The sequence below is a fragment of the Falco biarmicus genome, chromosome 3 (assembly GCF_023638135.1).
Source record: "Falco biarmicus isolate bFalBia1 chromosome 3, bFalBia1.pri, whole genome shotgun sequence".
Classification (NCBI taxonomy): domain Eukaryota; kingdom Metazoa; phylum Chordata; class Aves; order Falconiformes; family Falconidae; genus Falco; species Falco biarmicus.
The window spans coordinates 71,812,287-71,835,576 of NC_079290.1; the positions used below are offsets into that span (position 1 = coordinate 71,812,287).

The 23,290-nt window shown below is 37.7% G+C and overlaps 1 protein-coding gene across 1 annotated transcript in view; it reads left to right on the forward strand.

Annotated features, from left to right (window-relative positions):
* The window catches only part of LOC130146491 (dynein axonemal heavy chain 5-like), a 176,263-nt gene that overhangs the window by 121,865 nt on the left and 31,108 nt on the right, over positions 1-23,290 (forward strand). The window contains exons 59-68 of the mRNA XM_056332652.1: positions 238-432; positions 3,390-3,545; positions 3,817-3,999; positions 7,192-7,362; positions 7,792-8,170; positions 9,288-9,559; positions 11,429-11,593; positions 16,028-16,295; positions 20,921-21,042; positions 22,272-22,619. Of these exons, the coding sequence (XP_056188627.1) occupies positions 238-432; positions 3,390-3,545; positions 3,817-3,999; positions 7,192-7,362; positions 7,792-8,170; positions 9,288-9,559; positions 11,429-11,593; positions 16,028-16,295; positions 20,921-21,042; positions 22,272-22,619 (2,259 nt within the window). The remainder of the gene's footprint in view (positions 1-237; positions 433-3,389; positions 3,546-3,816; positions 4,000-7,191; positions 7,363-7,791; positions 8,171-9,287; positions 9,560-11,428; positions 11,594-16,027; positions 16,296-20,920; positions 21,043-22,271; positions 22,620-23,290) is intronic.

The following is a 23,290-nucleotide window of genomic DNA, read 5'->3' on the forward strand; positions in this document are numbered from 1 at the left end:
TTTCTCTCGCACTCTGATGAACTTCAAAGCCTCAACAGAATTTGAATTCGCTTTCATTATCGCCCAACTTCAATGATTTAGGTACTGAACTGTAAAGAAAGGAGGCAATAAACAGTAACTACCAAATACATTCTATCATGCGTTATGAACAGAATAAGAAGGAAAAACCTTCCATCAAACATTTTATTATAACTCCTCTATCTGGTACTAATTTTGTAATTACATATTTTCTATTAGGACCTGAACCTTACTGGTATGCTTGTTGACAATGCGACAGTGAGTGAATGGAACCTCCAGGGTCTTCCGAATGATGACCTTTCAATTCAGAATGGCATCATTGTCACAAAAGCATCTAGATATCCTTTGCTGATTGATCCACAAGGTCAAGGGAAGACCTGGATTAAAAATAAGGAAAAGAATAATGGACTCCAGGTAAACAGTTAATTTAATATTTTTTAATGTGCGTGTCATTTCACATCATAGGTAGCAATGCAAAGTGTTTTTTTCTGTCATTGTACTTTGGTCGTGTATATTTTAAATCTGACGTTTATGGTATATGGTTAAGCAGAAATTAAAACAAGACTGACAAAAAACCTGTGACCTATCGGTATCAGGATGAAATAGCTTGTACTGCTTTGTTGTCTTCTAGAAAGACACTTTCAAGAGCAAACTGGAATTATATGTTATGCCATATCTAGTTTTATGATGAATCTTTTTATTACTTGTCATAGAGAAAGAGAAACTTAGAGGGAAGTAAATTACTTGCAAAATTAAGACCAGACAGGATCAGGCAGTTGGTGCTGCATGGTAATAACATTTTAGGGTAAGCATTTTAAGAGGAAAATAGGGAAAAGAAAAAGGGAGGAATTGGAAAAAGAATGGTGGCCTGTCATATAATGGAAACCTATTGATCTTTGAGGCATATCAAACACAAAGCCCAAATTCAAGATGCATCATGATTAAATGCATGTGATAAAAATATTTATTGCTTAATTTATTCACCCTTCTCACTTTCTATCTAGCAGTGCATCCTGTTTGGGATGTGGGTCTTCTATTTAATTAAGAACTTCTTTTTTTCCCCGCTTCTAATCAGCCTACCTTCTGTGCTTTTTTACATCAATAAGGATAAGGTGGGTTATGGTAAAGATCTAAACACATGATATATTTCCAGGCCAGATCGAGCATGATACTAAAGAGTTAGTTGTTAATAAATCAAATCTGTCCTACAACTGTAGATTATCACATGAATACCATGGTATACTGTCTTCACTCAAAATGAAAGTGATGGATAAGGAAAAGAAACTGAGAACGCAGGTAAGGATGGTGACATCCAGAGAGCTGATGGCATCATGGTGATGTGACATCATGGTGATGTTATTAGCTAAATCCTTAACCTTCTAGAGCTTGATGTAGATCTGTATTTCCTAGCACTGCTAAGAAAGGCCCATCATTCAATTTCATGCCAAATCCAGTTTCTGATAATTTGAACATGCTCAAAAATGGTGTAGAAACACAGCTAGAAATGGGTAGTGTTGACTGAGAAGAGACAGAAAACTAATGCACAACTATCAAAGATGTTGGGAAAATGGAGGTCTTCATTTAAAAACATCATGAAAAGCTCTCTTAAAGCACGAGTGGTATTCACAGAAGAATTTAGGTATTTTGTGACTGTGTGAAATCTACTGTCTTACAGTAGATAACACGGCATCCTCTAAATTACATCAGACTTACTTGGTGGCCAAAAACTGGATCACGAAACACTAGTGTGAGCAATCATCACAAAACAGTAGAGGGAAGGATGTATCTCATATTTCACCTTCCTTGGGAACTGCATCTCCTGCTCAGGATTTCAGAGAGCTGCTAAGCTGAGCTCAGGAGTGGCAACAGGGAACCTCCTTCAGTTAGGGACCTACACTGGCTCTTCCTGCCATGCTGTAGCCTTTTCCCCAATAACTGTCCTCCAAGCTGCACCTTCAGTTCCCTTTGTTAAGTGGCACTGAGTCTGTATTGCCCGGCTCCAGGTGGTGGCTGCTCCTGAATGCAGCTGGCAGAAGGGGACTGCGAACACACAGGTTCCATTCTCTGGTCCAGGAATTGCTTAAGGATCTTATACCATGTACTCACCAAAGCAGGGGCTGGGAGATGTAGATTAAAATACCATTTCCTCTTTCCCTACTATTCATACACTGTAAGTGATGACATTTGACTGATGAGCCAGAGAAAAATGTCTGCAATGTCTACTGGGCTTGCCTTTTGGTCAGTATGTGTGAATATCCTGCCTATGAAATTTGTGAATCCTGATGGGGCTTAACTACTGAGCTGCTCTGAAAACTTAAATGGCTTTGAATGCACACGGATGCAGCCTCTAAATGCAGAGGAAGCTTTCCTGATGAAAATTCATTCAGTTATGGGCTTTTAGATGTCCTGGCTTGGGTGTCAGCTGTGTTAGAAGAATCTGAGTTCTCCCCCTGTAAAGTCCAGGAGGAACGGAGTTATGTCAAGATTCAATACCGAAGTGTTTAGATCATGCCTTTACATCTGGGATATTGTAATTTGCTATGGTCTTGATAAGGTAATATTGTTGGCCACTAAGACGCTAACTTCATCCTTCAGTTTTATTTGAACTAAAAATGTAGGCAACATGCTGTTTTGATGGATGCACATATACCTACATTATAACAGAGCTAAAAGTGCAGAGTAGTGGAACATAGTATTAATTTTTAAATATTATACTGTTCTAAGACTCTGTAATGTGCCACTAGATATTTTAATTATACCTTTTCCAAAGAGGACTCCCTGCAAGACAAACATTTATTTTAAAAACATGTCTATCCTGGGTGTTTTTCTGGTAAAAAGTCATCCCAAAACCATGGTCTAACAGGTGTCTGGAAAGACTATTCAATTACCATCTCAAATGCTTATCTTAAATATATTAAATTTAAATAAATGAAAAAGAGTCCGTATGATTTTGAGCAATTTTAATGTTTTATATTGTGAAATGGGAACTGAATTGGAAATTCAACATCTGATGTGAGACCAGGACTCTTACGTAACGTTGGTTCCCTGTCTGAACCCAATAAATATTTCTCTACTTCACGTTGGTGTTTTGAGCATAAAGCCATTAATATTCAAATGTTATTAAGATACTACATTGATAGATTTGTAGATAAGTGGATAAATACATAACAATAAAGAAGTGTGATCTGATATTCTGTTAAGCTTAAAGCAAAACTTCCATTCATTTCAGCAGATGCAAGTGTTTGTCTCTAAAATGTAATCATTTGTGTAGATATCCCAGGATAAGTATATTTTTTTGAAATTTGCAATGGATTTTATGCTGTTTTCTAATGTTCTCAAAAGCATGCCACATTGTGAACCAATCTTCCTAGGTTACAGCTATGAACCACAAGTTCTTCAGAAGTCATGTGGAAGACTGCCTGTCTCTTGGCCGACCTTTGTTAATTGAAGATGTTGGAGAGGACCTTGATCCTGCTCTAGATAACATCTTGGAAAAAAATTTCATAAAATCTGGTTCAGCCTACAAAGTAAGATGAATTGTGAACATGAAATTAAAAAAGAATAGAACAGATGCTAGGTATCTGGTAGCCTGGATACTGTGGGATTCTGTACCTTTGTGACCCTTAGAAAGATTAGTAGTGAACGAGGTTGGGTTGATTGTTTTTTTATCCTGTAAGCAGAAAGTTTAAAAAGTGTAAATGAAAATTTTGAAAAAAGAGTTCATCTGTTTTTCACTAGATAAAATAAGTGTTTTCTGAATTCAGCTTTTGAAAATTGAGTAATATGATTTATTTTCAGGTGAAAGTAGGTGACAAAGAGGTAGATCTGATGAAGGGGTTTACCCTTTACATGACAACAAAACTGGCTAATCCTGCCTATACTCCAGAAATTAGTGCAAGAACAACTGTGATTGACTTTACTGTTACTATGAAAGGGCTGGAAGATCAGCTCCTTGGCCGTGTCATCGTCACAGAAAAACAGGTATCTAGTAACTTGCAATATTTGCATAGAGGGAAGGCTTGTTCAATATATGCACTATCAGTGGATGTATTCAATGTCTTGGTTGAAATTAAATGCAAGAACAAAAATGTGAATGAAAGTTTAGGTGTTTGTGCATTTGCTGAAAGACAGTGTGGAACTTTTTTTTTAATTGAGTAGAGGGACCTGAACATTTATTTTAAGATCTGGGCTTGGAAAGAGAAGGAAGGAAATTATTCATTAAAAATACATCACAGGCATATACATGACATACATAAAGCATATTTATTCTTTCATATATAGCAAAAGCTCCTTGTTCAGTCAGAAACCTCTTTTATTTCTGAATTCCTTTTTAAACTGAGTTTGAATTACATGAAAAAATGCTTATGAACTCAAACTACTTTTGCCAGCCAAGCTCTAGTGTGCAAGGAGTTATGAGATTTTTAAGGAGCCCTGAAGACTGACTGTCTGTGCTCTTACTAAAATTTCCATTGATTATGTGGAAGCAAATATAGGAAAAAAAATCCTCTCAGGTGCTTTTCAGTAGTTTTATTTCATAATATAAAATCTGAGACATCCTCCACAATAATTTAATTCCGAGATCGTTCCTGTTTCTTTTTGTGAGATCTAGTTTAACAGCCTGGTTATCCAAAAACATAGGATTCAATTCATCATAAGCATTGGGAACAAACATGTGTGTTTTACTATGGCAATCATACCAATAAATAAGTGAACGTTATGGCCCAATTACACTAAAGTGAAATATTTTCTTCCTTTCTCATTAAAGTGAAAGCACAGAAGTTGTATTTCACGTAATATTGAATGACTTATTTCAAATGGAACATTTTGTAATTGTGCCTTTGTGAAAAAAAGTAACAAAAATTAAGGTTTGGATTAGCAGAGCTGCTGTTTTCAGTAACTCAGGCAATCTTGCTCATGTGAGAGCAGTTCCCTACCTAAGGGAATTAATTCCTCCTCCTTTGACTTCCCAAAGCATGTTCTAACCTGTGTGCTTTAGTGCTGCTGTCATTTTCTCTGGCCAACACCTTTCTACTTTGTTCAAACAAGAATTTGCTGAAGTGAGGACTGGAATGTAAGTGCCCTTCCTTCAGCCTGACAGTCATAACCAGAGGCTAGAAAGTCATCGTTATGCCCAAACTTCTTGTGAATTGTTCCACAAAAAATGTGAAGGCTACAATAGCTTTTGGGGAAAAGCTATCCATTACCAGGGTGCAACAAATGCTAAGGATGCAAAACTTTTAATCTTTACTCCAGTACATGTGTATTTTTGTAAGCAAAATTCAACAGCATCAGCAGGAATGGATGGAACTATCCTGACTAACTTACCCCTGATAGGAAAGACAGAGGTTTAAATCAAGATAGAAATGAAACTGGTTTCTCGTGGCTTACATATAAAACCCATCTCCACCTGCTCCCCCCTCCTCGCCCCAATATGCTTCCTTTGTGTTTGTTTTTTTTTTTTTTTTTCCTGGACAAAACTGTTAGAGAATTCATATTGAATGTATGTAGCAACACCTAGACTGCATTTGGGGTCAAAAATATAGTGTTTGAAAAATATTCGTCCAGTGCTGTGTATCAGCTGGAGTGCAAGGGTAGCTGACTGGTATCAGCACTGCTTGCTGCACAGGGACATGGTTGCAGGTGATCAAACTTCTTCCCTTTAGCAGATATGAAGAAATTGTGGTTCTGTCTCAGTAAGAAATGAGTGTCCTGGTGTAGATAGTCAAGGCTAGTGGAGCTCTGATAAATTTAGTTCAAAGAAAATCTGAGAGAATCTGAAGAACAGGTTTTCTATTACAAACAAGAAGACAAGTTTATGATCACTGAGCTAAAGTAATAAAGGAACCAAGATACTCTTAAAGATTGCTATAATGATAAATGAAATATATGATCTAAGAAGTGTTTATTCTTCTCAGATGTAAAGTTTGTTCCTGTAACTATATGATTAAAAAAAAATTATCAGCATCTTTTTGTACTTTGATAATGAAGTTGCTGCCACTATTTGTGTTCAGAACAGCTATTTTTTATGTTAAATGTGGTCACAAAATCCTCTGGCAAAAAAAGCCTGGCATCTGGTACATTTGCTAAGTTTCTAAAAGATATCTTTACAGGCTTACAAATAGAATGGCCGAGGTGCCTGTTCTTAAATAAAGCATGTGCTTAAGTAGAAATTAGCCATATACTTAAATGCATGTTTGAGTGTTCTGTAGAACTACTCTTTTTCTGTAATTCAGGTTTTTTTGGTGTGTTAATAGTAAAGACAGAGGAGAAAATACAGAAAATTGAAGCTGAATGACCAATGCTTAAGTCATTCTCCTCTTTTGGGATGCAGTTACTTGTAGCTTCCACAGAGCTACGTTCTATAGCCCTAGAATATATTGCAAACAGATTTCTAAACAGAAAGTTTGTGAGAGTAAAGAAATTTGTCACCTTTTTGAAATACAGGAGAGCCTCTCCTGTATGCATAACTCTGTACATCTTCTTGACAAGAATGAAAATAAACTGAAGCCATAGGTGTGGGTAGACAACTAGACAAGTTTGACTTGATTGATTAAATAAAGTTAGCCAGCAAAGGTATACCTGAGCTGTGTTGGACTGTGCAGTACAGATGCTTCATTTTACCTGGCATTGTGTTGAGTTGTCTGTCATTGTTCCCTTGCCATTGTCTGTCTTGTAGAAATAGCTTAAAAATTTGATATGACATAGATAATAATTGTAACATTTCCTGTGTTACAAGCAGTAGTGTATCTTGCAAAATCACAAAATCACAGAAATTAGAAGTGGAAAAGGTCATCCATTCAACTTCCCTAACCATGTAAAATTCATCCATACAATTCATCTCTCAGTCCTTTGTCTAATTTAATTTAAAGTACTTAATGTAATGTAGCTTTTATCACTTCCCATTGGAAATAAGCTTTAGTGTTTTGTGCATCTTACTATGAGCAAGCTTTTCCTGGTCATTCTGGTGTGTTTTCACTTCCCAGTAGGCTTCATTAATCAAATAAATACAATATACATATAAATCACTTTAGTATATAATATTTCTGTATTTTAGAGGAAAAAACAACAAAGCCTGAAATCTATCATGCATGAAATCAGATGTTTTCTGTGTCATTATAAGGAATATTTCTTTGAATTAATCTTAACTATTCTAAGGAAAATTTCTGAATATAGGAACTGGAGGCAGAAAGAGTCAAACTGATGGAAGAAGTGACATCTAACAAGAGGAAAATGCAGGAGCTTGAAGATAATCTACTCTTCCGTCTAACCAGTACAGAGGGCTCTTTGGTTGAAGATGAGTCCCTGATAGAAGTCCTAAGAATCACGAAAACAACAGCAGAAGAGGTGAATTTTGAATGCATTGCAGATACATTTTGTAATTGTAATCTAAACATCATTTGTAGACAGATTTTTTTAAATGGCTTTGTTTTTTTATCCGTTCAGAGCCACTATATAACATCTGACTTCTTAACAAATAAATAGTAGAAGTACTATCATTGTTTCTTCATAAAATGTTGGAAAATTAAACTCTTACCTGGCTACTAATTTATATTCCAGGTGTACATTGCAGGTGTAATTTGGAATCAAATCACATTGTGCTTGGTGTTTGAAAACATGAAGACACAATGTCTGTGTTGAAAAACTGACAGAGAGAAGCAAAGCTTGACTAAAAATACCATTGTGATCTTAATCAAGACCTTTCCTTTTTGCTTGTGCTGTATAAATCACAAGTGACATGACTTATTCTTCATGGTCTTTTCCATTAATTTTAAGGTCAGTGAAAAATTAAACATAGCAGCAGAGACAGAGGTGAAAATCAATACTGCACGTGAAGAGTATCGGCCTGTTGCTGGTCGTGGAAGCATCCTTTATTTCCTAATTGTGGAAATGAGCTTGGTTAATGTCATGTACCAAACATCCTTACGGCAGTTCCTTGGCATTTTTGACCTATCAGTGGAAAGATCTCAGAAATCTCAAATCACAGCAAAAAGGGTAGTATATGTAATCGAGCATCTCACCTATGAAGTCTTCAAGTACACAGTTCGAGGGCTGTATGAAAATCACAGATTCCTGTTTACATTGCTTCTGGCACTGAAGATTGACTTGCAGGCCAAGAAAATTTCACACACTGAGTTTGAGACACTGATCAAAGGTAATTTCTTTTAAAATATTCCTGTTTACATATGTCTGTGAATTGCCGAATTCAGATTTTGCTGTGATTGCATTAACAATACATTGTATCCAGTGGATCTAATGTTTTTTCACTGGTGAATGAAAGCATATATAGCCCAAGAAGGAATTAAGAGACAAATTTTCCAAAACAAGAGCAATATTAGATTATTTATTATCAAAATAATGCTTAGATGAAGTTATTTAACTGTTTTACATAGCAAAACAGGAAAAAAAGTCCATTACTTTGTAAGACACCCTGTAGTTTTCTTCTGCATGCCTCTTTCATGTTACCACATACCTATGTCTTTGAGGTTGGAAACAGTCAACAAAATCTCTTTCGATGGCTGACAATCAGGGATGTGAATGCATGAAGACTCTGTACTGAATTTAAGTGTCAGTATGAAAAGTGGAAATCTGTTACGTGTTGTAAAACATTGTTATATTGCATTGCATTATGCCACCACTGCATGTCACTACTCAAACACTATGACAAAGAAAAATTTTAGTATGGTTTGTAAAACTCAATGGGAGTGGACCCCACTGTCTCCAAGATACACAGGTGCAATCAGGTACTGAAGTAAGTAGAGTCAGGTACTTGCCATCCAGGTATCTCTGTTTTGCAAACACTGATTTCATGTTCAGCTGTAACTCGGCTTTGTTAGAGGTGCAAACGGGCATGCTGTGGTGCTTGAGCTAAGGGGCTATTGGAGTTGCACAGTCCTGGAAATGAATGCAAATTTGCTTTCTTATTGTGTAGTCTAGGTGAAGAGAGACTGGGACTAACCATAGGTCCTTTCTACATCTGGTCTGAAGACTTGGGTTTGAGTATCCTTTTATTTTATTAGGCAAGTTGTATTCCAGCTTTACAGATGGAGAAAAAGTGCAAAAAAATACTGGGATATCAGGTTTGGAAGGCACTGAGACCACTGCCTCAATAGATTTTTGTTAAATGATTCTTCCTTGCAAATTTTAGGTCTCCATGTCCTGGTTCACAAAGATTTTTACTCCCTAAATTATAGAAATAAGTATTTTATATTAGTTGTAATTTTTCTGCTTAACAGTGGTTGTTTTCCTCTATAATTCTTTTCACTTTGTAGGAGGTGCCAATTTGGATCTGAATTCTGTGGAACCAAAACCAAAGAAGTGGATCCTTGACATGACATGGCTCAATCTTGTGCAGTTATCTAGCCTGAACCCTTTTAACCAACTACTGGTGCAAGTTGTTAGGAATGAGAAGTCCTGGAAAACTTGGTTTGATGAAGCAGCACCTGAAAAAGCTGTTATTCCTGATGGATATGACAGCTTACTGGATCAATTCCGTAAACTGCTCCTTGTCCGTAGCTGGTGCCCTGATCATACTGTTGCCCAAGTAAGATATACTTTTATACAATGTTTATGCCATGTGGCATCCATCTCCTATAGAACTGCTAGTACCAAACTTCTGTTCTCTGAATTTGTTTTTACTGTAGTATTTGTTTCAGAGTGAGCTATTTTGAAAATCAGATATTGAAATCCTTATAATAAATACATGTGAAAGAAATATTAGTTTATGTAATTGCAAGAAATTAGAAAGTGCATTGCAAGACATGGAATAAATTGTCGGAGCTGTAAGAATACTTTTTTTTGTGTGTGTGGCATTTCTAAAGTGGAGTCATGAGACTTGTAAAGCAGTTGCATTCTCCTGGTGAATCAGAAGATACATCCCTATTTTTCAAAGAGGAAGTGGAAAGAGAACAGTTCATTTTGATGACTGGTGCACTAAAATAACAGATAAACTGTTTACTTACCCTCCATGCTGAGGAATTAATAATTAAAACTGTCTCGTGGCATATATCGTAAAAGAAACTGCAGTAGACTAGCAGTTACTCCACAGCCTGTGGTATTTGGATTTTTCTTCTCTATGTAAGTCTAAAATAGATGTATGCATCTGTGAGGATCCTCTTTTCACTTTTTTTTTTTTTTTTTTTTTTTTGTCTTTACCTACACTGGAAAGTAGCACTTTTGATTTCCTGCGTATCTCAACTTTACATGTTACATGTTATGGTAGCACCTGTATTGTATTTAGGGGACACCATTTTTTCATAGACCTTTTTTCCAACAAGACACCCTCCATCCTTTTTCCTTTTCTTCTCTTCAGCTGGTATATGAGAGAGAAGTATTGGAGCTTCATCTGCCACAATTCAAATAGACCAAAGTATTAAAACTACTACTGCTCATTTATCAACACTCTTATTGTCTTGCACAACCATCTTTGAGAAAGAATGTCTCTGAAGGTGGTTTCAAAAACTGTAATTTTTGAGGAAAGAGGGGATCCTGTTTGTTAGCATTTATCTCATCTTTCCCCACGGTGTTTCCCTAAGTGTTACAAAATTTTACCTTTCTTCAATAGGGCGGAAGTTATGCTTAATAGTGGATGATTAAGTTATTTTTTCTGGAATTGTTTTTTTCCTCAGTCCACCTTGTTCCTAGGTGCTTCTTTCTGTAATACATGCCTCAGAATCTGTGCTGGTAGTTTACACGATTGGAAAATCATGTCAGTCAAAAAAACATTTCATACAGCAGGATAGCTTTAGAAGTCCTTTTAGAAAATGTCTGTGAAACGAGGACAATAGAAGCATAGGGGAAGTTTGACCTTTAAAGATAAAGTCTGAGCTGTGTTTATGTTTTGTAGAAATAGATATTCAGCATAAGAGACTTGAATTGGATACATGCTGGACAGGAGAATTTGTTTGAAGTTCCAACAAATATATGGAAGATTGTAACTGGGTCAGATGAAAGATCTATCTAATCTGCTATGCTGTAAGAGACGGTGTCAACAGTATATGCTTAGAGGAGCTAAGAATGCCGGTGGTGGAAAGAAACTCTTTTATTTGGCTATCCACCAATCTTTAGCAGTCAGTAATTTAGGGGCAATATCTGGGCTGTCTTCAGAGCTGGCAGGGGATCTATTCTGCATGGATTTATTTAGTTCTTCAAAAGAAAACATTTAGCATCCTCTAGCAAAAATGTTCACAGGATGGCTGTTGTGTGAGCAGAATTCTTTCTTTTCTGTGTTTAACCTTGCTGTCTGAGAATTTCGATGGTTGCCTCCTGTGGACTGTAACTTTTGTTACACCAAAGTTAAAAATGAAAGTTTAGAAAGTCCAAATTTCATGTTGGTTAATTTCACATCAGTGATTAATGCTAAATAAAAAAAAAAAAGAAAAGGTAGATATTTCTGGTAACTTTTTTTTTTTAGGCTCGACACTACATTGCAGAATCTCTTGGAGGGAAATACGCAGAAGGATTTATTCTTGAAATGGAAGCAATGTGGACAGAAAGTGACTGTCGAACACCTTTGACATGCTTTTTATCAATGGGGTCTGACCCCACTGAAAATATAGAACGTCTTGCAAAATCAAAGGTATCCTCCTAAACTGAGTTTGCTAGAGCTGATAAAAACATTTTAAAATATCCTTTGAACTAGAAACAGTATTTCTACATTTTATAGAAATTTGAATGATGATATTTAACAGTGTTCTCTGGAAGTTAATTTTGGACCAGTAACCAAAATGCGTTTACTGAGGAAAGGGAAATACTACATTCGTGCATTTTCCCATTGTTTGATTCCAGTGAGCCCTCTGTCTTTATCCAGCAGACTGTGATAGTCCATTACTTAGTGAAAGTATATGAGATATATATATATATATATATAAAAAGAACAAAGCAATACCTGTGGTTTGCACTGCATCACATTCACTTGCAGAAAAAAATCATAAATATGGTGACAAGAGAAATTAATTTGAAGAGCCTACCATTCACTCAGTTTATTTGATGGAGATGTTCAACATTTCTTACAGCACAGCATCACTTTAAGGCACTCTGTGCTTTATGTTTTACAGTTCACATAATATAGATGCAAGTATAATTTTCCTAAAAAAATAAGTTATTCACATTAGATCTCCATAAATTTTCCTCCCTGTTAAAATACATCTTCATTTAGAGGTGCAGGATTTAGGGTATGCACTAAGTAAAATTTACGTGCAAAAGCACCCACAAATCTCTTTACCTTATTAATTGGGAAGTTCAAATGTGTGTTCTTGGAAAATCAGGACTCTTATTTTATTTGTCTGACTGTGGTAAAGAGTGCTTAAATTATGATCTCACTCTCACTTGAATGTTTAAACTTAGGAATCTTAAGTCTGAAGTTTTTGATGTGATCCTTGTCACCTGAAAGTGTGCAGCCAGATAGTCAGCCAATGTACAGACACAGGGAGAGGGAAGGATGGCAGTTGGGCAAGCAGAATTTTTAGGTTTCTTTAAAGCAATGCATTGGAAGAACAATTTTATTCCTATTCACAATTTATTCTATTGCCTTTTCAAAAGGTACGAGAAACACTTTGTAGAAGATCTGAAATTAACTGCAAGAGTATTTACAGACTAGAAATGAGCAATTTCTTTCAGTCCCTTTTCAAGTCCAGGTAAACACGTTAGGTGGTTGTGATTAGATTCCTGTTTTCATGGCCTGTGGTATGAACAAAAATGGAGTGTCAGCTTTGTGATGATGTTTTCACTCACCTGTTTGGCTGTTCAGCGTATGTATCCTGTGAAATGGACTCCTAGATAGGTACTTACTCTGTCTCAAATATGAGTTAGTTTCTGTAATCAATGAAGAGTGGCTCCTTTGAAAGCAATTCAGAACACACAATTGAAACTTAATTCTGACTTCCATCAAGGAGTTGAGTATTTCTATCCAATTGACCATGTAAAGGGATGAAGGATGCTAACCTAACAGAGTCTCTTGAAGTCAGCTGGTAACTTAGAGTAACTCTTGCAAGGAGTGGAACAAAATGCTCTCCCATTCTGTCAAATCTTGATCAAGACCTTAGCCTGTCTGGGGAAGTGCTGGGAGGTAGAGGGTGCTCTGTAATTGTGACTGTTAAAAAACAGCATTTTTTTGCTGTCATTCTGAAAGTATATTGCAGAGGGCAGTTTTAATATGCTTTCATGCGTCAAGGAAACATGTATAGCATAATAGAAAGTGAGGTTGCAAAAGAGCTGAAGAGTTTGCCTTGTTTACTCACAAATGGTTTGTGAACAAGGCAACATCAGCTAGGCTGTCATAAACCTGATTTTCAACTATAATATCAACTGCAAATGTAAAGTTAACTGTAAAGTATTTGTCTGATCTCTTGAAGTAAGGATCTTGCCACACAGTATATAGAAACCATTGAAATTTACAAAAGGCATCCAGATTCTGCAAATCAAACTACAAACGGATCTTTTTGAAGTAAAAATCTATATTAAGATTGTAGGACTGGAGGAGCACTTGAGTAGTTCTCCAGCTTTTGAAAAATGCATCTAGAAATCATTTATAGTTTTCAGAAACACTTACAAGAAAGCTTTGTGTTTATTTTGCTAGTTTGTCAACAAATTGTACTTAGTTCCTGTCTTTCTCTGCTTTTTTCCAGAATAAACCTTAGGTCTATTTGGTAGTGCAGTGATTAGCTGCACTGCGGATCTGATCTTGGTATATATGTGATTCTGTACGTCCAAAGCATCCTATTTATTGTTTGGGTTTTTTTTCTCTTAATGATAGAAAATTTCCAAAAGACATGCTTGGCATGTTTTTCAGTGATTTCCCTTTTACAGGCATGATTTGTAGTCTTAAAATGGATTGTCAATACTGATGGTACCTCTAAGTATGATATTAACAATATAAACCAATTATCTGCAGTTGGAAATGTTCAAATTTGTGACCAGAATTTATTTTTCACTCTAAAATTTAGCTATTCAGATAGCCTTCTCCCAAAGAAATGCAAACGGTATCTGTGACTACTGAGCTTTATAACCTTGTTTATAAATTAAGCAAGCTGCCCCCTTTACTTTCACTTGAAGATGGAGGAAATTTTCACTTTCTGAATTAAAATGAAGTTCATTATCCCTAGTGCTTTGACTTCATGAAACCCAGATATTTTTGTTATTGTAGAGATAGCTTCTTTCAGGGAATGATGCATGGAACCTTCAACAGAACTGTCGGGGCCACTCCAGTGACTAAAATGATAGTGTTTGCATCTGGATTGCAATGTATTAAGATGTCACAGGGACATTGGTATGAATCACTACTGAGAGAAACATTCTGTATGCAGGCATTTTGATAGAGTTCTTTCAGAAGGAGTAAAATGAGAAAAATCCATAGTGAAAAATATTTTTTCCTTGTCTTCATGTTTCCATAACCTTTCATGATTGTACCTTTGAGAGGTAACATTGCTGAAAGAGCAAATTATGAGCAGATGCTTTGTTAGGGAATAATGAACCAGCTGAATATTTATGCACTCTGCAGGGGTAGTCATAGTCTTTGACTTGCGGGCGTGCTAACTAGGATACATCTTAGAAAAGGTAAAGTTTTTGCTGCTCCAGCACATAGCCAACTTCACAGGCTATTTAGCTTTGCTTCTTGTAGCTGCAGTTTCAGGTTTTACTGACCTGAGAGATGGATTTACCTGCTTTCTTATCTTCGGCATTCTCTTCTCCTTAAATCTTTTGCCAGGATGTGGAGATCATATACAGCAGCTGTATTTATACTGTTCAGTAAAATCAGGTTAGAGCGCGTTCTCTGACCCCAAGGCCAAATGACCCAGCACAGCTTGTGTCCATACGCTTCACCTTTTTCTCCTGCAAAAGTAGGGCAGCCTCATCCACACTGTTTAGGAGTGAATGACTTCCTTTTGGTTTCACAGTGTGAGAGTCCCAGTAGCAGGAAAACTGAGGATGAGCCTTTGCAGCTCTCAGCCAGCTGAAGATAGGCCCAGATGGATAAGTCTTTATGCAGTTCATTGCTTACGGCATGAGGGATACTGAGCTATAGGTCTTGGACATAAAAATGTCCATGAAACTTAAGTCTTTTCATCGATTCCCTTGCTCTCAACGTGTATATAGAATAATATTCTCAACTAGATTTGATAATTCTGGTTTTCCCTGGTAGGACTCAGGCAGCCAACCTAAGCCAGGGGACTGCCTACTTAACAAGAACAAGGGTAGTAAGGACAGCAAGGCGGAAGGGGTCTGCCTGCATGTTACTTACAGACTTGTATGGTCCTCACCGCAACCTAGTCAGCTTGTCTTTTTCAGATCCCCTTGTGAGAGTTTGTATCATCTTCTGTTGTTCTGAACAACTGACTATCTTCTCCCATGGCTTTTGGAGGAAAGATTCTATAAATTGCCAGAATTCTTGTGTTTGTGTTTGAGTGTTGTCTATTCTGAATCCAGAAAACTAACAGCTAGAAAACTGTCTAGAGTTAGCATATCATCAAACTAGAATCCTCTGAATCGGTGGCTCCACCGCTGACAATTAACAATACAGGATGTTTGCTAAAGAATGACTTAGTGGGAATCAATCTTTCCTGTCCTGCCTGCTTCCTTGACGTTCTCTGTTAGATGAAATAAGTATGTTCAGACAGTAAAAAGACACCAAAATTGTTGGCTTTACTCAGTGCATTAATTATTATGTGGAGTCTTAATATTCATCTGCCTCAAGGTAGTCTACATCATAGGAAAAAGGATAGCCAGGCAGCTATGTTGTTGTCTGTACGTCCAGCTTTATTTCGGAAAGTGAGGAAAAGGAAGGAAAAATGTTTCATTTGTCTAATCCCATTGACTCTGTCAGATCTGCAAAAACAGATTATGTCCAGTGGGTGTAGTTTTGGAGGGTTTTGTGGTTTTCGTTTACCCTGTTTTAATATAGCCACTCTCCATTGATATTAGCGGTTTTACACATGGACCTATGGAAGCAATACATCACACGTATAATCATCCTAAAGAACCATGTATAAAAGAAACTTTCTTTTTTTCCTTCCAGAACATTCCTTGTTGTGCCATTTCAATGGGTCAGGGCCAGGAAGTCCATGCAAGGCGCCTGCTAAATCAATGCATGCAAGATGGAGGATGGCTCCTTCTACAGAACTGCCACCTTGGCTTGGAGTTTCTTAGTGAATTAATGGACACCATTGCAACAACAGAATCTATGAATGAAAGTTTCAGGACCTGGATCACTACAGAGGCTCACCCAGAGTTTCCTATCAATCTTTTACAGTCCTCTATCAAATTTACTAATGAACCCCCTCAAGGTAGGAAACCATGCTTTTTTGAGTTAAGGGCTTGTTTTTCCCCCTCCCACTGTATCACTATACTCTGTGCAGTGTTTCATTTTTTATTCTCTGTTGTTTCATTAGCTAAATACAGCACTGTGTAAATCAGTCTTGTGATGTGTAAAGCATGACTCTTTTGGGGAGAAAATGGATATTGTTTATTTTTGTAACAGAAATTGATAGTGATTTTGTTGTTTATGTAGAACCTGTGGAGAATGCCAGGTCAGTGGTCCTTTCTTAAGCTTAGCACACCCCATCACTCTTTTCTTTCTGTCCGGTTGACCCTGTCCAAGGATGCAGAGGGGGACCGATCCTGTGCTCTGAACACCCAACCTCAACCTCCCAAGCTGCAGGATGTAGCTGTGGCAGTTGCTTCTTGTTATGTCATCTGGCACTGTTGACAGGAAACTGACCCCAGCATCTTTGTAATCGTCCTTCAATATTTGTTAGCTGTTACTGAATCAACCTTTAGACTCTGTCACAGGCAAGACAGTAAAAAACAACCCATAGTGAATCTGAATACTGGGGTTTACATAAGAACTGATGAGATTAGGGCTTTTATGTTACTTGCTTGTTTTACACACTCACCATCTCATACTCCCAGCCTCCTGTATTACATTCATTCATCTTGACTTCCTTTCCCATTGGAGAGATCACTGCTGGTCCAGGAAGGTTGGGCAGAAGGTCCTGACGGTTTCATATTGTGCAGCTGCTTGCAGCTACCAGTCTTGGATGTTACTGGCCTAGATCCCCGGGCACCCCCTGCCATTTGCCTCCAGGATCTTTCCTTCAGGATCTTTCCCAACTTCCAGGATGTTTCCTCAAGCTAGGGTGTTCATCTTGTACTTTCTGGGTCTCTAAGCCCTCAGTTTTCCTAACCTAAGTAGTCTATGTGCAGAAGCATAATGTGTGATCAAGCATCCTAATTGGCAGTTCTGACTCATGTTTCTGTATTAAATTGGAGGATTCAGGATGTTTCACTTTTTGCAGCCTGTACCATTTGCAGTTAGCAAGTAGCAGGTTTGTCCTTGAGAGTTTCAAATTTCATTTTGGACAGCCACCATCCCTCATTGATGCACGCAATTTTCTGCTGCTTTTCAGTATTCACCATCTATGCTGGTTTTTGCATACCACAGTTTGCTCTTCAACAGACTAAACAAACTCGGTCTTTTTGTCCTATCTTTGTAGGTCATGTACACTCAGTATTTGATCACCTTTATTGCCCCATCCAGTTTCTCCACACCTCCCTTGTGTGCCAAATGTGGACAATATATCTGAGGGGAAGCCTCGTCAGTGCTAATTGGAAAGTGATAAGAACTTCCTTCAATCTGTTGTTTGTGCTTCTTCTAAGGTAGCCCACTATCTGGATTGCCTTATTTGCAAGAATAGTGCAATTTTAGCTTATAGTCAGCCTGGCTTCTGTGGTGACCCTGAAATGCTTACCAGTAGATCTCAGCTAGCAGATCTCAGCTTATGAAAATGCAGGGGGATATTGTGCTGCAGGTGCAGAACTTTGCATTTCTTGTTGATCTTCATGCAGGTTTTGTTTGCCAAGTCTTTAGCTCTCTCTAGATCCCTCTGGACTGATGCTCTGCCTTTTAGTATGTCAGCCACACACTTCAATTTAGTATTGTCCGCAAATTTGTTTGTTTTGCCTTTTGTCTCCTTATCCGAGCTTTTATTTTGGCTGCTAGGATATCTTAAGCCACTGATTACTTGCTATTCTTTGAGCCTAGTAACCAGCCTGCTAGCCTTCTACAATAAGATGATTAGTTTAGTGGATGAAGGGAGAGTATTGTCTATCTTGACTTGAAGAAGTCTTCTGACACAGCCCTCCAATACATTCTAAGGGACGTACTGATGAAGTAGGCATTACAGAAGTGGGCAGTGAGATGGACTGAAAATTGTGTGAACTCCCAGGCTTAAAGAGTTGTGGTCAGCTGCACAAATCCAGCTGGAGAGCAATCAGCAGTGATGTACCTGGGGGGGCAATGCTGGCACCAGCAGTGATTAAATTTTTCTCTAACAACCTGGATGATGGGACACTCTCAGCAAGTTTATAGTTGATACAAAGTGGGAAGAACGGGCCAGACCAGAAGGTCATGTTGTTGTTCAGTTGGAGTTTCACAGGCTGGAGAAATGGTCTGACAGGAGTCTACTGAACTTCAACATAGGGAAATGCCAAGTACTCCCCCTGTGGAGAAAGAACCTCATGCACCCATACGTGATGGAGTTGACCAGCTGTAAAGTAGCTTTGCAGAAAAGGACCTGAGCTTCCTGATGGGAATCAAGTAGAACACAAGCCAGAAATATGCCCTTGGAGGAAAAAATGGTCTGCAACACCCTCAACTGCATTAGGAAGAACGTTTCTAGCAGATTGAGGGAGGTGATTCTTCTCTACTCAGCCATGGTGAGAAAACGTTTGAAGTGATGGTCCAAGTCTGACCTCCCCAGTGCAAGAAAGACATGGACAGAATGAGTCCAGTGAGAGGCCACAAAGATACCAAAGGGATTGGAGAATATGAATTATGAGGAGAGGCTGAGAAAGCTATGATTGTTTAACCTTGAGGAGAGAAGGGGTATCTTATGAATGCATAAACTATGTGATGGGAGTGAGTAAAGAAAACAGCATGACTTTTCTCAGTGGTACCAAGTGACAGAAAGAGAGGTGATGGACACAAATGGAAATCCAGGAAATTCCACTTCAGCATCAGAAAAAAACTTAACCCACAGTGAGTGTGGTCAAATACTGGAACAGCTTGTCCAGTGAGTTTGTAGACTCCATCCTCAAAACCCACAGGGACAAGCTGCTGAGCAGCCAGCTCTAGCTGACCCTGTTTTGAGAAGCCGTATTGCACAAGGTGACCTCCAGAGGTCCCTTCCAACCTCAACTATTTGGTGTTATTCTGTGTGATAAGAAAACATCCAGCTTTTCTAAGTAGTCTCTGACCTGTTGTTCTCCTGCTGTTGAATATCTCTCTCTTACCCAAACTATGCTGCTACCTGCAGATGTCCTTTACAAATTTATAGAAACAACTTCCTGCCCTGCCTTCTATCTGCTCATTATGTATGATGACGGAAGGTTACTTTGTATTTTGAACTATGGGAGAAGGTCTTCAAGCCTGACACTTATTTTGGCTTTTAACTCCCTCATATTTAACTAACTGTGTAATACATTAACTTACCCTTCATTTATATATATATATATATATGTTACCGCTGATTTCAGTTAATGAAGTCAGTAGGAGCTGAGAATTTTTATCCAAGGTCATATTTAATGCCTCAGTCATTTAAACCTCTTATTTCAGTATTTATCTTCCTTTGGATACTAGTAAGATGTCTACAAAATGTCTGATCTTGTGAAAGACGTTATGTTTCAGCGTATATACTCTAAAAAGCAGTTAGTCTACTGTTAAAATTTCTTACTTCTTTCTCTTCTGTCCTCTTACTTCAGTGCTCAACATCTCTTGTACTGTGACCCTCTCTTTATCATTCAAATGCTAACACTCTATAAGTCAGGTTATAGCCAATTTATGACTTGCATTTATTAATAGAAATATGCCTGGTGTAACAATTTAAGTCAGGATGAAATATAAAGTTTTAGTTTTCTGACTCTCCCGCCACATTGGTAGAATGATGTGATAAGGGACTTCTGTTTAATTACTATTTCTTGATTTTAGAACTCTTATGATTCCCTTATAGTATTTTGAAAAGCTATTTGTTTGAATATTGTTCTACTGTATCTTTGTGAAATAAGAAAGAAGCAAAAGGGCTTTTATTGTGTTATAGCATGTATGAGGACTTGGACAATCTATTAACTGCACTTGGAATTTGTCTTTTTAGACTTGCATTAAGCTGCTTAGGTGGAAGATAACATGAGTGACCTGGTGTCAGTAACTCATGCTTGGTGTTTTCTGCCAAAGGCAGATGATGCTTCAGTAGTGCTGCCTGAAAGCATCTGGGTGTAGTGGGGCTTATGTATTCTGTGGAAGCTGAGATTGTATCAGTATTACCTGCCTAAAGGTGTTCCTGGGATATGAAATGTCAGTGCTAAAACCAACCTCCCCAAGTATGAGTATTTCCACTGTGAATTTAGGTTCTCGTCTCATCATCTTGATGCCTGTACGATAGTTTGAGAAGCTGCATACAGAATTTTGAGATTGTTATAGGAATGAAATCTAAATAAAATTGTCTTCGGTAGAACTAAAATCTCATTTTATATGTAAATACCGAAACACAAACTATTGGTTATCCAGTGATATATTTCATATGATGTTAGGTGCCTTTTTCATTGCCATATAGTTGCTGAATAGTTACGTTTATATTTCAGTTGTTATTGGTAACATTTAGAAAATGATTGCTTAATTGTAATTCCTTCCAGACTCCTGAACCTAATTCGGTGTGTCATCTACCTGAAACAAAACATAATTGAAGTTTGCCTGCTATGACCAGCTGAACAGATAATTGATTCAGAGAGATTATTTGAAGCTATAAATAAGATGATACTGTAAATTGGAATAGAGAATTCTGCTTAACGGAACTTCGTCTTATGCGTTCCATACACTTTTTCCCTTGTATCTTACATTTTTATACTTACTTTGTAGGTATGAAAGCTGGCTTAAAACGAACATACTCAGCTGTTACTCAGGATCACCTAGAAGTGAGCAACATGCCACAGTGGAAACCATTGCTATATGCTGTAGCATTTCTTCACTCAACTGTTCAGGTTTAAAAATGCATTTCTTCTGTCATAAAGCCATGTTTCGTTTATCAATGCACTGTGTTATTAAGTGAAAAACATGTTTAAATGTTAGTCCCTTGTTGGTAAATTAATGCAAGGAAAATAAGAAAGAAAATAACACCCCTCTATTACTGCAACTGTCTTAGAACTTTCAACTCTGCTCATGTTGATCTTGTACCTCTAACAGGGATGGTATTTCAGAGCAAAAATGAACAGTCAACCAATGATCAATTAATGTACTCTTCTGTTAAAGTCTTGGGGAATGGCTGTGTGATATGTCTTTCAACTAACTGTTTTTCACTAATATTTTAAATCATAAAAGCACATTAAAGAAATTTACAGCTTGGGTTGGAAAACCATAGTATTAAAACTGCTGCTTTCAAGATGAGAAGGGATAAGAGGGTGAATATAAATCCTTCCTGCACTGAAACCCGTAGGAGGAAATGAAGGTGGAAGATGGTTTTGGGTCTTGCCTTTCAGGAGTTCCATTAAGGAAAGTGCTTTATGGATTAACCACAACTTTTTATCATTCTATTGATAGATTTTGCAGTATTCTTAGTTTATATTTGGTGCCTAGTTAATTTAACTCTGTGGCATCCATGCACTGATACATTGCAGTCCAATAGAAGCCTGTGGTATGCTTGTCTTTAGCCTATTGCTTCTTCCTTGGTAGAAATTAAGAATGTTTAAGTACCAGATGTTGCCCCAATAACTACGTACTGCCAGCCATATCTGTAAATGATTCAGTAAAAAGCAGCTTTTGGTACTTGCATCTGCACTATGCAGAGACATCAGTGGTACAAATATACTGAGTCCATACAAGGACCACAGACGATGATCGTGGCTGGTGAGTTTGGACATCCTTTCGTAAAAGAGTAGCTTCATCTTTGAAATTCAAAACCTATAGTTCTGGACTCACAGATTCACTGCGCTTAAAAAAGAGGATTTTTTCTTTGTGAAATTGTTAATATTCTTATTCTTTGCTCATATCTTTCTATTGATGATGATAAATGAAGATATATTTAACTCCTAGATAATTAATCAAGCAGTTGGTCTTGTGTGTGTTAAGAGAATATTTTTTTTAAAGTTGGCAAAAAGTAGCCCTGGCTGGACTACTGCATTCTTAGCATGTTTCATGTATTCTTCTGCACTTAATATTTAGTTCACAATTACTATCCATCAGACTTTTATCTTTAACTCCATCTATTTTACAGGAAAGACGAAAGTTTGGTCCGCTGGGCTGGAATATTCCTTATGAATTTAATCAGGCAGACTTTGCAGCCAGTGTGCAATTTGTTCAGAACCATTTGGATGACATGGACATTAAACGTGGAGTGAACTGGAGCTGTGTTCGCTATATGCTTGGAGAAGTACAGTATGGTGGCCGTGTAACTGATGATCTTGACAAAGCACTGCTGAATACATATGCAAGAGTGTGGTTTGGAGAGCATATGTTTAGTGAAAAATTTTGTTTCTACAAAGATTATGTTATTCCAAAAGGGAAAACAGTTGAAGACTATCTCCAGTACATAGAACAACTGCCAGTGATTGATACACCTGAGGTAAAATATTTCGATATATTTCAGTATATTAAAGGGAGCTTTTGTCAGATAAATAAAGAGCCAGGAATGCATATGTCAATATTAGCAGGCAGACCATTATAGTGGGTATCCAGTGTAGGTCTGCTGATGGGGAAGAGATAAATGAGGCCATCTTCAAACGGTTGGAAGAAGTCTCACATTCACAGGTCCTGGTCCTCATCGAGGACTTTAACATCGCTAATTATCTGCTAGAAGGGTGATATAGTAGGATTCAAGCAGTCTAGGAGATTTCTTGAGTGCATTAATGACAAATTCCTGGCACAGGTAACTGAGGAGCCAACAAAGAAAGGTGCTTGACTTGACCTGATACTTATGAGCAAGGAAGGACTGATCAGGGATGTGATATTCAGAGGCAGCCTTGACTGCAGTGACCAATGATGGAGCTCAGGATTTAAGAGGAGACAGTATGGCAAAAAGCAGGACCACAGCCCTGGATTTCAGGAGAGTAGATTTCAACCTGTTCAGAGGTTTCTTTAAGGCTTGGGAGAATCCCATGGGATTTGGCCCTGGAGAGAAGAGTGGTCCAGGAGAACAGGGATCACCTCCTCCAAGCTCAGGAAAGATCCACCCTAACAAGCAGGAAATCAAAGGCAGCAGGAGGCCTGAATGGATGAACAAGAAGCTCGTAACTG